Here is a 17,089-nt window from a genome sequence, read left to right as displayed (position 1 = left end):
AATGACTTCGCGGAATGCACTTAGCACTTCTTCAACGTTTTACATTCAAACTGGCTCGTTTCTCGGTCCCAACACATCGGAGTTTATGATTTATGAACAATTTCTAAAGTGCACTTGTTTGACCGCAGACTAACAACAAGTTGGACAGGTCGTTGTTTTAGTTTTCTTTTTTTTTTTTTGGATTTTCAAAATGTAATAACAATTTAACTTGACTTGGCACGCATCTCGATCTTCTCAAGCGGCGAGTTGCGGGTCCGAAGTGGAGGGCAGTGCGTTGGCAGACATGTGACAAGATCTGACATACGGCTGTGTTCCCGCCGCCGATGTGGCTTCTAATTCTGCTGACAGATGAGGTCGCCCCCAACGCAGTTGTGGCTTGTGCGCTGATGACTAAAGAAACAGCCAACAGCCGATCAAAAAGCTAAAAACGCAGAAAATAAAAAACCAGCCAACCCTGAAACTGTTAGGCGAACTGCAGCCCCCCCCAAAAAAGCACAGCAGCAGCTCATCAGAAAGATCATCAAGAAAATAGCCGGCGACCCATGAACTTTACACAACGCAATTTGCTTTTTTTTTTTTTGTTTTTTGGCCCCATGATGGGGTTAGGCGGGGTGAAGTTGATTTTATGTGCAACAAGTGCGTTGCAGCAATCCAAGTTGCAGCTCAAAACAGTAAAGGGTCATCAAGTTTCATTATAGATTTTTGGAAAGCCATGTTCTTGGTGGAGTTCATACTGAAAGAACTACCAAAAAAACCTCTTAAATTAGGATCTAATCGCATTAGGGCGTTAATAAATGACTTAAGCTCTCCAACAATGGAAACATTAAGTAGATGAATCGAATTCAACAATAAAGACATTTGATTGCTGAACCAGTAAGGCAGTTCGTAGAAGAATATATCATAGTGAAACACAATTGGTGTGTTCAACGAAGGTTCACAATGGCGCAGCAAAAATAATCCAATTTAAATGTTGTACTGAAAAGATCGAGTTCGTTGCCTAAGTCTTTTGTTTTGGCAGGTTCTCATCTGTTTCAGCGGAAAACTGTCTGACTAAGCGCTTCTGATTTATGACTGCAGCATGCGCTGGCCGCTCGGAACATATGTTCAATTGATTTCATAAACATGACACCCCGGCTGGCAAACAAAAATTAACTTTTGCCTTATAAATATGCAACTTCCTCCACGACGATTGATGCACTCGCAAAAATCTCGGCCCTAAATGGTACATGCTACTTATCTGTATTTGAAATGTTTAGCTTAGAGAGTATATAATATAATTAATTATTTCCAATAAATGACACATACATATTAAGTAAGAATTTTTCAAATTTTTCAAACCACTCTTCTTTCGTTCTACTTCTTTTTCGAGTGTGCTTGAATCGGATAGGTGGATGATGATGTAAAAATTACAGCAAGAAAAAATATGAAAAACCGAATGTAAAACACACACACAAATTATGCAAAGTTATTGCCATTGCATATTCAGCCGATGGACGGCGATGGATGATCGGATGGAATGGTCTGGGATAAGGGGTGGAAATGGATATGGAAATTCTATGGCATCAGACATCCGCATCTGCCCCTGACTGTCTGGGCTGCCAGTGACTATGCTGCACAATTCCGCACACACCCTCTTTTTAGCGTTTATATAATTTGTCAGATTTATGGCGCTGATTAGACAAATGGCGATTCTAAGCGAACCAATACAAGAGTCTGTCTGCCTCTTGTGCAATTAGCCCGCTGGTTGTTGTTTATGTTGCATTGTCTTTGGCGGCAGAAGCAGCAGTCGCAGTCGCAGCAGCAGCAGTATTTAATATAACTAGATACATGTGGGCGGGAGGGCCTAAGGGGGCGGGGCCGTGGCCGGAGACCCATTCATACGAAGATTCTTGACGGCCTGTGCGCGAAATGTGTGTCAAAGTTTGCTGTACTGTGCTCCGTGCATTTTCGCAATCATCTCTTCGTTGTGTTGTGTTTCGTTTCGTTTCGTTTGTTTGCCCGGTGTTCCTAAATTTTTTCCGATCTTTTTTTTTTCGCATATGGAAAATTTTTGTCACGTTTTCCGTGACGAATTTAAAATGCGCCCGGGCACTTCATTCTTTTGTGTCACAACGAACAGACCGTTTTTCGTCTTCACATTTTACACAGATGGGCTAAATTGCAGACATCAATCATTTTGATATTTTTTGTTTTTTTTTTTTGGTTTTATGATTCGCGCTCATTGCGTAATCCATACTTTTGGTTATGGGTTCTTCTTCTTGGCTTCACACTTAGCGCCTGAATAAAAGGTTTCATTTCATGACTGCTGGAGATGCTGAGATGCCACCGCTGCTGCTGAAGTTTGAAGTTGGATCGAGAGCCGGCAAGGTCTTGATTAATTTGTTGCCAATCACTTTTCGTGTGGTGCGACAAAAGCCCCACACTCGGCCAAAACAGCCAACGCAAACACAGCATTTAAATTTCAACTAATGTGTAAATGAACAAGCGTCGGCCTCTTGGGGTCAAATTTGGCAACATTTCTCATCTGCCGATCGGGCAAAACCATTTAAAAAGTATTCGTTTTTTAATCTTTTTTGCCTGTTTTTTTTTTATTATGATTTTTGTTCAATTTGCCGCGGCCAAGCTTCTTGGCCGTAAAAACAAGTTGCAATTACGCCCGGCAACCTTCACGCATTCCCCAGACGAGTTGCTTGATGCCCCAATGTTAATGATAGAAATTCTATATGGCCAATCAAAAAAAGAAAAAAAAAGAAACCACAGGAAAATTTCGAGCGAGCCGAAGTTCAATTCAAAGCCGTCCAATCAATGCCCAAAATTCAAGCTAAGGTCACAAGCTGGCCATTCTTTGTGGCCGTTTGTTTAAATAGATTGATTATTTTTGTTCGCTATTTTAGTTGGCTGCGCCATTGTTGTTCCAACAATTTGCATCTTGATTGTGCTTTTTTTCCTTTTTTCTAATTTTTATTATTTTTTTTTCTTATTATAACTTTGAACGCATCACGCTGAAGCGGAAGGTGCGCTGAATCTGCTTCAGATTTAGATTAAGATTTGCTCGAACTGTCGACGGGTGCTTCCGTGCTCATAGCAAATGCGATCTTGTTTGGAGTCTGGCTTTGTGTATTTCTTATTTTGATGTTTTGCTATAGATTATGGAAATCCAGATAGCTGACAACATCTGCGCACCGGCGATAGCCATTCGAATGCCTATTGTAGTTGCAAAAGGTTTTATGTCTCAGCTCACCCACCGAAGGTCGTACGTCGCATAAAACTGTCCATCTGATCGACGGGCTCACGCTGCGTATTAGTAATATGCGTGATTAGTGTTCATCGTTTGAGTTGTGCGACTATGACTAGGACCATTTACGCAGAACAGTCTCTTAAGGCCGATGGATGCCGATGCGGTTTTTGAACCCCACGAGGTTAGTCGCAGGAAGTGCAGTCAGCTCGGGCAAAAACCCGAAATCAAAACAAGATTCAAGGGCGAAAATGTGCAACAAGTGGAAAGGAAACAAGATCATCGACACAGCGGATGCGGCAGATGGGAAAAAATTACAAAATCAACAACTGCGGATGTTGCAAGCACCAAGAAGCGTCGAGATCATCAAAGAATTGCCTTCGAAATATCGCGCAAAAAGGTGTTAAAGGTTTTTTTTATCCCGGAATATTATAAGAAATAATAACTAGTTTTTATTTCTTTTACCACTTAATTTAAATAAAAAATAAATTTAAGCCGATAGCATCTCTAACACATAACTGCCACTATGCATTATATTAATTGGCCACAAGCCACATGGCTTAAATGACTTTAAATATTTCTCTGGAGACATCGCTGCTTTAGACAGTCATAAAACTAATTAAATAGCATTTCAAGTCCGAGTCTGTGTGACTCAACGTTTTACCTGTTATAGAGGCAATTTTGATCTCTGCGAGTTCCGTGGAAATGCCCTCTGCACTTCCTTAAACATCACATCCTTGATCTCTGCAGCCAACCTTCGTGACTTAAAGTTTCCCAATCAGTCGGGTACTTTTTACATTTTTTTTTTGCAATATGAACTTAGCACTTGCCAGCTAAATGTGTAATTAATTTGATGCTGTTAATGTGTTGGGCCAACACAATTCACGGCTCTTCGGGTCCAAACCTTTGGCACATGGCGCCCCAAGGCAAGTGACTGCGGCTCTATTAATAAGGCTAATTAAAATATGCAAGAAGGGGATGGGGAAGGGGAATTGGGGGGGGGGAAGACCCATGCGGCTAAACAGTGTCGGGAATTGGAGCTCGGCCACGCCTTTTGTGAATCCGAATCCGCTTTCAAAATTAGCTCGCTATTAAAGACAGCTCTAAATGACAAACAAAAGTGCCACCCAAACAAACGCATCTTCATGGTCAATTAGCGGCCAACAGAAATGTGACAAACAAAAAAAAATATCTTAAGATACAAAAAAAAAAAAAAAAAAAAAATGAAAGAGTCAAAAGAGCGGGCAGGTGAACATTGGCGCTATTCAAGAGTCATGGGTTCAAATCCAGTCAAAATGTCAAGTTGATGATGACAATTAAACAGGATTAGCGACTTGAACTTGCCCCCCCCAACTTCAAATGTTTACTGACGCATTGCAACAGATTTGATTTGGCATAGAAATTATGGTTTGGGAAGGGGGATGCTGCGCGGGGGATTCACTCGCAAAAATCACACTAAATAAATTACATAATCAAGCGATCAATTTGCATATTTATGAGCGAAAATAAAAAGCAAACATAAAGCTTTTTAAGAACAATCTCAGATCCGGCTGGCACCGCCAAGCACTCCGAAGCTATATATATATATTTTTTTTTCATTTTTGGGGGAGGTGTGCTGATGGCCAGCCGACGATCCTTTCCCCGCCAGTTCATTCACATGGCAATTAAAGCACAAAAATCGAATCAAAGTTTGTAAATGCCGAAAAAAAAACCCATCGAACCGCTTTTGTATCTAATTTTTTTCAAACGCGTGCGTTGTGCCGAGCGCGGAAGCCAAATCATTGGCGATCTTAAATGGCATTTCGAAAGGCTTTTCAAGATCAAGGCCTAAAAAAGAAGACAAACACTCCATCAAATGGTGATATATGAAGCTGGCCAGGGAGATGGATGCCAGCGCGGCGGTTCCAAGAGTGTTTGCATAAATACATTTCGAAACAAAACCCAAACACCCGACACGATCCAAATCTCTATCTACTTCGAGCTCAAGTTTCTAGTGCCTGGCGGCACTCGAGCAACAACTACTTAATGGATCTCTGCGGCTATAAAAATTATCAAACTACAGTTTTAGACCGAACAATAGATCGAGAAGATGCTTTAAATAAAAACTAAATAAATAAGACGCGAGCGGGAAAAAAAGTCGGAAAAAAAAGAACATAAATATTTATAGACAAAAGTTGTCGTTGTCTAAAGATGTTCTGAGCAGCTCATCTCGTTGTTTTTGGATTTTGTTTTGCTGCTATATGGCTATATGGCTATATGGCTATATGGGCTGCCTTTTGCCTTTGCTGCTGCCAAAGCTTCGCTGCAGCAGCAGCTGCGGTCAGCGTCGCCGTCGCCGCTGGCGTCGCAGTCGCAGCTTTTTCAAAGCTGCACGAAATGTTGTTGGTGGGCAGCCAGCGCGGCTTCGACTATAAAACAGTTTGCTGCTGCCAATTGACTTTTGTTTTCGTTTGCGTCTGGTCTCGTCTGGTTGTCTGCTTGGACAATTCGGCGACTACAGTATAGAAACCGTGCTGTGCAGTGTTATTCCAAATAGCAAGCAAAGGTAAGCAGCAGCGCTCCGCGTCCAAGGATATAAAGTGTGCTCTATTACTATGCCATATGCGATATGTGTGTGTGCGGACAATCGAAGGACTAACCAAAGTGCAAACTCATATTGTGTTCGAAAAAAAAACATAAAAACAATCATAAATTGTACAATAAATTGAGTGCTGTGCGCTGTTCAAGGATATGGAAACCTGAAACATCCGAAATCCAACGGAAAAAATTAAAAAAAAAAGTACCGCTCAGAACTGGCAAGACCTGAATGAATGAGAACTAAAGCTAGTGGAAACGAGTTCGTTGCCCAAGTCTTTCGTTTGAGACCGCTGACTGAAAAAGTTCGCTTCTCGAGTCTCTCGCTTGAGAACTTAGAAAAGGTTTGCTGTCTAAGTCATTCGTTTAAGAACCTTTGTTGATAAAGTTTGCTGCCCAAGTCTTTTGTTTGTCACTTTTAAAAAAGTTCGTTGCCTAAGTCTTTTGTACCATAAATTTACATGACGGATAATTTGAGTTATAAAATTAATGACAAAATTATTAGTTGAACATATTTCCAACGAACATATAGTTTGCGCAATGTTGCACATAAAATTTCCATCACCCATAACCCCTTTGAAGAAAAACCCAAAAAGAGAAACACTCGATAATGCACAAAGACCACCACTTGGCCTGTAATTTGCCCAATGGCATTAAAGGGCACTGAGCTCTCTGTAGGAGTATAATTAAATGCCTCATCAGCTCGTCGGCTGATTGATTAACATGCATGAAACAAGAAATGGACAAAGCGCTGATGGACAAGTTACAAAACGCAACAAATGAACAAACAAATGAGTCAAAAAAATAAACACCAAAAAGTAGCCACAATAACTTACATACACACATATTTCCCAATGAACTCTTCACTTTTGGAAATGTCGCTGTCGAAGATGAAATCAATACGAAATCCAATTTTCATTATGTATTGTTACCAAATTAGGCGCTTACCGCTGATAAGCGCTGGTCCGTCGTTAATGATTTATAGTTGCCAAATCAGCGGACAGCTGGCGATCAAATAAACACTGGCGTTAAGCCACACAGACACGCAATCGCCGCCCAGATCAAATCCAATTAATATGCAACAATTTCCAGCTGCGCGCGGACATTGAGCCGCCGGTCCAATCGATCCTTTGCGAATTGCATTAGCATAAGGAGGAAGAAACGACTCGAAAACGGGCTTTCAGTCCAATTGAAATGCTAGCCGACGTGGAAGGTTCTAGCCGAAGACACGCAGCGTCTCAAAAAAAAAAAAAGGAAAAAAACTAAATAAAATCAGAGAGATAGAAAATAAAAAGTCAATAAAACCAGTTAAGGTCAGCCCCAGTGCTGCTTGTGTAATCAGCAGCATGCTTTGCCGCCGTTGCAGATGCTAAATACATTTTTATTTATGAATAATGTGATGTGCTGACGCCGATATTGATGTTGCTGCCGATGCTGATCACGTTGCCGCTGCGCTGCGCCACAATAAAAATGAAAATGAAAATAATAAAGTCTCAAGTGTCGTCGATCGTCGATGGTCGGCGGTCGATGGCGTTTGGTAGTCACTGTGGCACTGTGTCAGTGGCCGCCGGGGGCAACCGGTTGCGCATCCTTGACATAAAAAAGCGATCTCGACCAGCAGCTTACATCTTCGGATCGATGCGGATCGTATTGACCAGCGAGCTGAAAAATTTATACGAAATTGCGTATACGCAATATGGGCAGAGGTGGTGGCGAACAAAAGGGCGCGGCATCGTTATCGCTCGATAATCGTGTACAAATTTATGTTAATGACAACGTGTTAACAATTTGCATATCTATATCTGTACCTGTACCAGTTACTTGCCAAATCGCATATGGCCTGGCACTTTGTCTTACCAATAATTCAAGTTTCATGTTTTAACAACTTTTCTCTCTCTTTGCGTTCCAGATGAAAGTCACCCTGGCAATAGCGACTTTCTGCGTGGTGATGGCCTGCAGCCATGCGGCCAGAACCACAACGACAACAGCGACCAAGCCGGGTCGCTTCCTCTCACTGCCCGTGCCCGCCAAGTGCGCTAGCCGTAAGTATATCTATCATCAAACACCATTGCACACATACCCGAAACCAATCCCACAATGGCGAAAAGTAAAAGTGACGAACGCGGCGAGAATATTAAGCGGCTTTGATTGCCAAGTTTGCACTTGAAATAGTTTGGCAATGCGACGTGTAGCTGTTGGTGTAACCACAAATGTTGAGGGGATTTTTTTTTTTTTTTTTTGCTGAAGGTCGTCGACGTGTGAGCCAGCTTTATGGCGCCCTATAAGACTCACTTTCTTTGCCCGCCTTTTTCGTAAACAAATTCCATTTGATATAGTATATATTATATATATTTTTTAAATTTATTATATCTAATGTTAATGTGTAAATGGAGTTGTTCGCCATCAAATTAATTGATTTCCTCTGCACTTTTAAGCTGATAATTGTTGAAATCCGAAGGGGCTTAACAAGCAAATAGTTCAGTTGAAGTGGATTTTCCTCATTTATTCTACGTATGATTGTCGCTGCCAGTCATCGCCTGAGATTACTAACCATTGCATCAGGGCTTAGAGATCGGGCTAAAACGGGCGAGACGCCTGAACAATAGCATCATCGCTGCATATCCGGTACACTAATGAACACTTTGCAGTTATTGCTAATTAGACAAGCCCTAACTCACACCGGCGCACACACTAACGTATTGCTAACACATACATACATGCACACATTGAGACTTAGCCAAAGCCGTTAAACATGCAACTTAATTTTTGGGGCGTCACCGGAGTTGCATATCCAGTTTTTTGAAGCCAGTGCCGTTGGCAGCGACTTAGATCTTTCATCTCTTAGAAAATTCCAGTTATACAAGCGCAGGTTTTTTAGGTCTGCCTTCCAATAGTTAAATCACCTGATTAATAATTCCACTTAATTACCTTTTTGTAGACAACTCTCTCAGGCGTGCATTCGCCCGATAATTAAGATTCGAAAACGTTTCGGTTTTTCTAACTCACTGTTGAAAGATGCCAATCGAAAAAAAAAAAAAAAACGGCATCGACACCCGGATTATTACGCAAGTTTCGGGTTAGGAAAATATATATACATATATGTATATATACATACAGTCAAGATGAGTTTTAGCCACATTATCGCCTTGACCCGCGCACAAAAAGGGCCAGAAATGTGAGGAAATGGCAAGTGGCAGCCGAAGCGGCAGCAAAATAAATAATAATGTGCAAACAATGGCCAATAAGGCTATTATGTGTTGGACTTAAGCTGATTTGACGCTTAGCGTTGCCCGCCTGCGAAGAGGCGTGGCAGGGGGGCAGTTGCAAAAGTGGCCTAAAGCGGGGCTAATGACGCGTGCCAACTGTGGCAACAGGCGGGTATATCTTTACTCAGTTTTTTTTTTTTTTTTTTTTGGGCGCGTCCGAGGGGCGGACATATCGCACATTGCGAAGACTTCCAAAGAGGCAGCTAATCAAATGGTAGCTGGCAGTTGGTAGTTGGTAGCTGGCAGTTGGCAGCTTGCTCAGGCGAAACAAGTTCGAGGATGGAGTTGTCAGGCGGGGGATCCCATTGTTTCCTCGAAAAAAAAAATAAGCTAAAAAGCAAATATATACGCGGGGAAGCTGAAAACCTTTTGACACCCAAGACAAAAGGAAAGCGGCGGCGTCGGCGGCAGGCGCAAAAAGAAGCATGCTGCATAAATTGCGCGGATTGCGTAACACGCCGCCACCGGGGAAGTTGTGTAAGGCCCGGGGCAGCTTCATCCACTGGCATCCACATTGGTATATATAGTATCTCTTGATTTTCGGCGCTACTCGCTTTCGGTTTCGTTTGCCCATGATGGGGCAGGCTGTGAGATATTGCACTGGGCCTCCGACTTCAGATGGAGATGGAGATGAAGATGAGGCTGCAGCGGCGCGGAAAACCGGTTGCCACATGCCACACCCACACGGGAAAAAAATTAGTTAATTCGGAAGCAAAGGAAAAATGCATCTAAGTTTGAATCTTAAAGTTCAAAGGTCTACTATTATTCAATAGTTAAATTATTTTTTATATATTTTGGAAAGCCATAACATACCCCTACTATTTTCTCAGTGCAAGCATGAAAACAGTTTCCGCTAACCGACTTTCTCCTCGCTGACCCGCAGGTCCCAAGGAGTTCTCCTACCGCGGCAAAAACATGTTCCTAACCACCCACGTGCCCGCGCTGGCCAACAAGAAGGTCGATTGGTTGGATGGTCGCAATCTGTGCCGCGAGTACTGCATGGATCTGGTCGCCCTGGAGACTCAGGAGAAGAACAATCTGATCTTCCGCGTGATCCAGCAGAACGATGTGCCGTACATCTGGACGGCCGGACGTATCTGTGACTTTGCTGGCTGCGAGAATCGTCCAGATTTGGAGCCCAAGACCGTCTATGGATGGTTCTGGTCCGCAACCCGCGAGAAGATCCAGGCCACCAACCGCATCCCACAGGGCTGGGGCTACAACCCATGGTCGCAGACTGGCCACAAGAAGCGCCCGCAGCCGGACAACGCCGAATACGACATCAACCAGACCAAGGAGCAGTGCCTGTCCGTGTTGAACAACGTGTACAACGATGGCATCGCCTGGCACGACGTGGCCTGCTACCACGAGAAGCCCGTCATCTGTGAGGACAACGAGGAGCTGCTGCGCTATGTGGCGGCCACGAATCCCGGCATCCGTCTATAGAGCGGCTCGCTGGGCGTTCGCTGTTTGCCTAATTTTAAAGCTACTTATTATAATATTCCTTAAACGAGTTTTTGTATAATTTTTGTTTGTATGTGTACGACGAAAACGGAAGAAAGCAAGACAAATAGACTTTAGAATTTACAATTTCCGATCCTACAAACACCACAAAACCACCCACCCACCAAATCCACAATACTGCTTTCATCACACCTTAGCACCCAGCACTTAGTCTCACTTCTCCTTCCTCCCTACCTTCGAAACTGCCAATTTTACGCGTAGAATTCTATTCCGTTGTAAACAGTTGAGTCGTTTTCAGATCGCACCTTAAATATTTATAGGCAATCCTAAATTGCAAGTGTTTCGCTCTGACCCACTGTCTGTCATTCAAGCAAGAAATTCGGAATCTCTTTAGTATTTTGTTTGAGACACTCATGTTTTGTCCACAAAGAGATTGAATAAAATTTTGTAAAGATCCCATAAAAAAGAAAACACTTGAATTAATACTTTGGTTTTTATTGGCAATGGTTGTGCTGATGATCGGGTGTTGTGGAGTTGTGATGATGATGATGCCTCTTTGATCTGCGATCGTCATGTGAAGATCCCGAGGAGCTGTGCTCTCTTTTAGAGCGCACGGAACTCCGGTCACTTCTTGACCTGGAATGATGATTCCGCTGTTGGTTGTTTTTGAGATCCCGACCTCGGTTGCCCAAGTCCTTGGAGTTTTCCAGTTCAACCTCGGGGCTTGCCGACCAGCGCCAGTTCCTGCCGTGCTCGCTGTGCTCATCCCAACTGAAGAGATAGGGAAAGTATTTAAATAGTTTGCCGGAATATAAACTAATATTATATTTAAATCCACCTGGGTGTCTTGGCCGTTGGAGTTTGGCTGGAGCGTCGTTCACTGCGTGGACCGCTGGTGTACTCCAGTTCCGTGTTGAACAGGTTGTTCGGATTGCCAAACAGGTGCAGATAGCCGCAGTCGTTACCTTTGGGACATTTACGTGTTAAGGACAAACCTTTAAGAAGTCACAGATTGTGTTAAAGAAAATGGTATTAAAACATATGAATGGGCTTGCTTTGAGTTTTGGTTTTTTAAAGGATACGGCTTCCTCTTGGCATGCAGTTCACGTACCGCAGACTGCGCCGCGCCAGGTCCTCAGATTGGAGAACTCCACGTTTAGTCGCTTGGAGGCGTAGTAGCGACCTTGGAGATTGGTAAATGCGCGAAGTGCAGATCTGAAATCATGACGTACGCTTTATAATAATTAGTTTATGACCTCTTTAGACATTATTAACATAACATAAAAGTATGCAAGCGCAGAGACAATACAATATATATATTTTTTGGCGAGAGAACAGGTATAAATTAAAATTGTGAATTATATGAATTAACTTTTACATGAAAATGCTGGGAAATAGGCTGCATTTGAATATCCGAATTGCTTGCATATAAACAATGTCATATTAATTAAATAATAATAATGATAATTAATACTCTCAGACAAACCGTTCGTTTGTGTACTCCACAAAGACGTGACCCCTGAGGTGTTCCAGCGTATTGCGCACCGTGCGGAAGTTGACAATGGTGCCGAACTTTCTCAGTTCTTCGACGACATCGTTGAAGAACTCATCGTAGTCGTGGCGCAGATCCTGTTCGGTCAATTCCAGGTGTTCCTCCGCCGAGGCGTACTCCTTGTGCGTGCATCGCTTCTGCAGCATGGAATGGTTGAAGAAGTGCCGGATGAGAAGGATCCTTCCCAGCATCGGGCGGCGATGGTTGAAGGTGCAGGCGTGACCGTAGCGGCAACAGTTGGTGCGGCTAAAGAACTCGCAGGCTCGTTCCTCCGGATGCGTCTCCATTACACGCAGAAGGTGGCTGGGTGGCTTCTCGATACGCGGGTTGTTCAGATACTCATCCATGCTCTCCATCATGGCATCGAATTCGGCGGCAGCCTTGGCGGCTTTTCGTGTCTCTTCCTCGCGCTGCTTCCGCTGTCTCTCCTCCCGTTCCGCCCGCTCTTTCGCCTGTTCCCGCTGCAAACGCTCCACTTCCTCCTGCTCCTGACGCTTCTTCGCCTCGTCCATTTGGAATTGTCGCTGCGCTGTGGCTTCGCGTCGCAGCCAGGACTCCTCCGCCAACTGGCGCTCCCGTTCGTCGGCTAGTCGTTGGAATTCCTGCATTTCCTCCTGTTCCTGCGACCATTTCTGGTACTCCGGCTGCATAAGTCTTTGGTTTTCCGCCTCTTCCTCCAGTTTATCACGTTCTTTGGCATGTTTTTGACGACGCCGCTTCCTCTGCTGCTTCTTGATTAACTTTCGCCGTGCCCTTTGTATAAATTATATACATTAAATTAAATTATACATTATATTTAAACAAATTTATAGTTATTTACTTCCTTCCCGGCATTTCGCAAAATCAAAACATTGAATTTCGGTGAGCAGCTGAAACGCATTTGTGAGAACACAGCTGATTAATACCGTGTACAGGGTCTATGAAAAATACCACAAAATACTGCAGCACGAAAAAAATTACATTTTTACATTTACATATTTTTCAAAGTTTTCATAAATCTGGCAAATCAAAAATGTTTTGTAAGTTTTCCCTCAAAATTAAGATTTCATATCATAAATGTTTAAAATTTACGAATTCTTACGATTTTTGTAATTCAAAATTTATTATAAATTATAACAGTCTAATATAACACCAAGTTTCGTTCTTGCTATAAAATGTAAAATAACATTGCTGTATAGCACAATGCCAAAAGCCTCAGTTCAACTTACACTGCTATAAATTATGTTATGTGATTTTTATAGCACTGTGTCGAAGAGCTTTTAAAATTTAATAGAAGCGCTTAGTTTGAATATTTTCTTGTTTATCAGATTTGTATATTTTGAATTGAACCGTTTATTCAAGCTTTTTCTCAATTCCCCCTTCCATCGAACCAGAAACTTTCGAACTCGAAAATTCCCCTCTGCAACAATGTTGCCAGCAACATTGTGTCCGGCGATTGCCGAAGATGCGAAAAAAAATCAAATTCAGTGATAAAGTAAAATTCGTGCGCGTCGGTTCACCTACACTTCGTGTCGCCAGAGAAAGCCTTTCTCCTGGCTTTCTCTCTGAGCTCTCCTTTTGCGCTCGGCTCCGAAATCCGAAGTCCGGAATTTGGACTCCGGCTCAAGCGCCGAATCGCCGAGCTTGGCTCACGGAAAACCAACTGAGTTGTGCGAAACTAAGTCAAAACAATTGATGTGAATTCTCGCGGCACAACTTGATATTAGATAAATGAAATAATTCGCGCCGCTGGCACTTTGAACTCGTAATCAGGTCGCAAGCATATTCACGGTTTTTTGTGTAGTAACCACAGGAATTCAAATTCATATTCGTTGAGATTCTCGCAATGCGGCTAATTGGATTTATTCTGAATTTGGCAGCCCTAACAGGTAAGTGGTTCTTACACTGGGAGAAAAAGAAAACAAATGTTATCTAAATACATAAAATAGCCTGATTCTAAAGCTAGCAATTAAGGGATATTTAGAAAACAATATTTTTGGATTTGATGCTATCAATCCATAGATGCTATATTAGTTGTAATAGTAGATTTTTGTAACCATCACTTATTGAAATGCAATTAAATAACTTAAATATAAACTTAAAGAAAGAAGAACATATATCGCAAATTAAAACAATATGTTCTTTACTTACAATTTTTTTCTGTACGCCTAAAAGGGGCATTTAATTTTCAATAATAAACGATTTGACCGCATTTGTTGCTCTAGTGTTACATTGGCTGAGGTGGTCATCGAGTTCTGGAGGGGATGTGGATGGGGATGAGGATGTGGCGACCTCTTCCGAGTTACGTTCTGCGTTTTATTTTCGGACCCATGAACGGTGTTTATTATGTTCTTGTCTGGTCGATGGACAGTTACGAGCTTTAGTAGTATTCATAATGTGGTTGTTGTGGTTTTCCGTCTTCCTCGTCGTCGTCGTGTCGTTACGTATTTATCAATATTTGCCCTCTGTATTTAGTTTTGTGGCTCAAGTGTCTCGTGGCTAATAGAAAATCGATGCTGGCACATTGTTGCACATTTCGCTGAAGTATCTCGAAGATACTGGGAAAGTATCTTGCCGCTTTGCAGCCCTTTTGCGCTGTTCTCACTGCTTTCTGTTGGATTTTTTGAAGTCGCTGTCAGTCAACGATGTTTGCTCTTAGTCTTTCGATCAATTTTCACTGCCTAAAAGCTGTCTGAGGGGTGTTAAGTCGCACTTGAATGGCATTTTCCATGGCCTGCCACATGCCTCTGATTTTCCATGGAACCATTTTCCCGTTTTCCCGTTTGCCATGGTCCTCGTCTCCGGACGACACTTCAATCTGCATGCCCCACATTTATGTGGCGCTGCGTTTTTGGGCTTCTCGTTGCTCGCTGCTCTTTGATTTCTTTCGTCCTTTTGGCCCGCACTCTGCTCACTTCGTCCTGCGTCCTTGCAAATATTTAATTTAAGCCTGCTGTCATCTCTCGCCGAAGGGTATCAACATTTGCTGTCGCCTCTTGTCGCGCAGTAAAGTGGCAACAATGGTTTTATTTATTTCAGCAAAGCATAAATGATTAATGTAATTTTCATTTGCTCAACAAATCTATTTATATGAATAAACTTCGCATTTTTGTAAGCAACGTTTTTTTATAATGGGCAAGTGCATGTCCTTAGTTAGGGACTCCCAACTTCGCCTTGTTTATATACCCTTCACTTTGACCATTCTTCGAGTGGATACACTGCAGCTGCACTTGCTTTTATCCCTGGTAACTGAATCCTTTTTGCGCCCCATTCCGTTTATTGCTGTTGCTCTGGCCCACTTGCGGTTTTGTTTAATTACGCATATTACTCCGCCTTTCGCCGCCAGTGTCATCGCAGCCCATCGCATCCTTCCGTTGCATTCGCCGTCCCAGAAACCGACACATCGCCATATTCCCAGTGCGAACCCCCCCCCCCCCCCTTTAGTTGCTGTTTCTGTTGCTGCGGTCACTTACTGACTGGGACGAGTGTCTTTGGTTGGATCTCTCTTGAGGCTTGTCAACGGCAGGGTGAATTTCCGGAGACGCCTGAGGTCGGTAGATGGAGTCGAGTTGTTTTGCGGTTGCCTCGGGCACTTCCGCCTGCCGTTTGGGGGTTGCATGGGTTTGGGTTACGTATTGTCAAGTGACCAACTGGCTCGATCTGACCAACTGGCTTTGAGGATGACCAAGCTGGCAGCTGGCAGGCGGCAGTCGTTGCCAAATCGGGCTGGTTAATTACTTTGCTAAGTGCTGCTGTCCCATCTCGCGCAGTAAAGCCCTCTGTACATCTCGAATTTATCATATTTACCCAGTAAATTCCACAAATTAAAATCAATACGAAGCCTGCGGCAGGGGGCGCAATCATTAATTATACAAGCGGCCGATGCTGCTGATGCTGCTAATGAGGTAAAGTGTCGACAGCAACGCCCCCAGTGAAAGAGTGTCCCATTACTTTCGACCGCCACTGTGCGCCCTCATCGCCGGGTGGGTGTGCACTTTTAATTGAGGGAAAGGTCAGCGTCGCATCGATTTAAATGCAAAGCGAACCGTAAACAGAGCTATGGACACTGGACCTGCTCTAGATAATGCCGGTGAATTTATAACAATTAGATAATTATTTAATATTAACTGAGCTCATATTGAATTATATGGTTCTTTCAGGAAAGTGCAAAAATTGGAATGCAGAATTGAAGCAACTTATTTTAAATTCGCAGTTATTTCTTTTTACCAAAAAAACCTAGCTAGTGTATAAATCAGCATGTAAATCACTCCAAATCCAATGTGCAGTTTCAGTGTGACGAGGGGTTTGTTGGGGCCGCGGGTTGTTAGTTGTAGGCGTAGATACATGCCCACGCATGGTTCGTCGCTGGCGATTCAATTTAGTTTGCCACTTAACCCCAGAGTGCCCCACGCGGCGGTTTGGGCCGCCACCTTTAACTCTCGCGCTGCCTGGAGGGCGGTTTCACTGCATAGCATGATAAATTGCCACTTGACTTTGCATATTTGCGCTGTCAACGGGTCGTGAAAAAGGGTGATGACTGTGTTGGAGTTCGGGGAGGCAGATGCGATGCACAGGAAAAAAAATGTATCTCCTGTTTGAAATCTATAAGGATTACCTTTATTTCGATCGGTAAGCAGAATAATTATTCATAACATACTTCACTGTAAGTTGATATTTCTCTGTCTCTTATCAACCTTTTTTCCTTTTAAAAATCTTATATGTGTGACCCATATTTATTCAGTTATAAATATACCAGCACTATGTAGACACTCGATTATTAACAGATTTTTAGGCTTAAGTGCCCCTGATTTCTTCCAGTGGCCCTCTCCATCATCCGCAGCCACAAAACGGTCTCAACTCACTTGCTTTCACTTCATTGTTATCTATTGAATTTGTTCAACTTTTGCCGGGCATCCGAACTTTGACTTTTGCTGAAGTTTTCCGAATTTCGTTTTCCGTGTGTGTGTGTGTGTGTGTGTGTGTAGATGGGTGGTGTGGCGATACAAACTCATCAGCCTT

The 17,089-nt window shown here is 43.0% G+C and overlaps 3 protein-coding genes across 5 annotated transcripts in view; 2 read left to right on the top strand and 1 right to left on the bottom strand.

Moving 5' to 3' along the window:
* The first annotated feature begins 5,673 nt into the window (after positions 1 to 5,673).
* slf (schlaff) lies at positions 5,674 to 10,997 on the top strand. Of its 2 annotated transcripts, none has more exons than NM_135014.3 (3): positions 5,674 to 5,780; positions 7,719 to 7,851; positions 9,959 to 10,997. In NM_135014.3, exons 2-3 carry the CDS (start codon positions 7,719 to 7,721, stop codon positions 10,519 to 10,521), a joined length of 696 nt encoding a protein of 231 aa, NP_608858.3. In that variant the 5' UTR covers positions 5,674 to 5,780; the 3' UTR covers positions 10,522 to 10,997. The 2 variants fall into 2 exon arrangements, with proteins under 2 accessions (NP_608858.3, NP_001260046.1); NM_001273117.1 differs by having other exon boundaries at positions 5,674 to 6,153.
* Positions 10,998 to 11,015: 18 nt separating this feature from the next.
* On the bottom strand, positions 11,016 to 13,048 carry CG3294 (uncharacterized protein). 2 transcript variants are annotated; one of them, NM_135013.4, is made up of 5 exons: positions 12,912 to 12,939; positions 12,026 to 12,844; positions 11,651 to 11,754; positions 11,378 to 11,534; positions 11,016 to 11,310 (listed from the first exon to the last, which is right to left on the bottom strand). In NM_135013.4, the coding sequence occupies exons 1-5, from the start codon at positions 12,923 to 12,925 to the stop codon at positions 11,034 to 11,036; spliced, it is 1,371 nt and encodes a 456-aa protein (NP_608857.2). In that variant the 5' UTR covers positions 12,926 to 12,939; the 3' UTR covers positions 11,016 to 11,033. The 2 variants fall into 2 exon arrangements, with proteins under 2 accessions (NP_608857.2, NP_787976.1); NM_175962.1 differs by having other exon boundaries at positions 11,021 to 11,310; positions 11,378 to 11,504; positions 11,622 to 11,754; positions 12,912 to 13,048.
* A 504-nt stretch (positions 13,049 to 13,552) lies between these two features.
* Positions 13,553 to 17,089, top strand: part of fipi (factor of interpulse interval) — a 59,453-nt gene continuing 55,916 nt past the window's right edge. The window contains exon 1 of the mRNA NM_175961.3: positions 13,553 to 13,959. Within this exon, the coding sequence (NP_787975.1) occupies positions 13,917 to 13,959 (43 nt within the window). The 5' untranslated portion in view covers positions 13,553 to 13,916. The remainder of the gene's footprint in view (positions 13,960 to 17,089) is intronic.

Source organism: Drosophila melanogaster, chromosome 2L, assembly GCF_000001215.4.
Source record: "Drosophila melanogaster chromosome 2L".
In the NCBI taxonomy this organism is placed as follows: domain Eukaryota; kingdom Metazoa; phylum Arthropoda; class Insecta; order Diptera; family Drosophilidae; genus Drosophila; species Drosophila melanogaster.
Note: the sequence above shows the minus strand (reverse complement) of the source record. Positions and strands in the feature narration are given on the sequence as shown.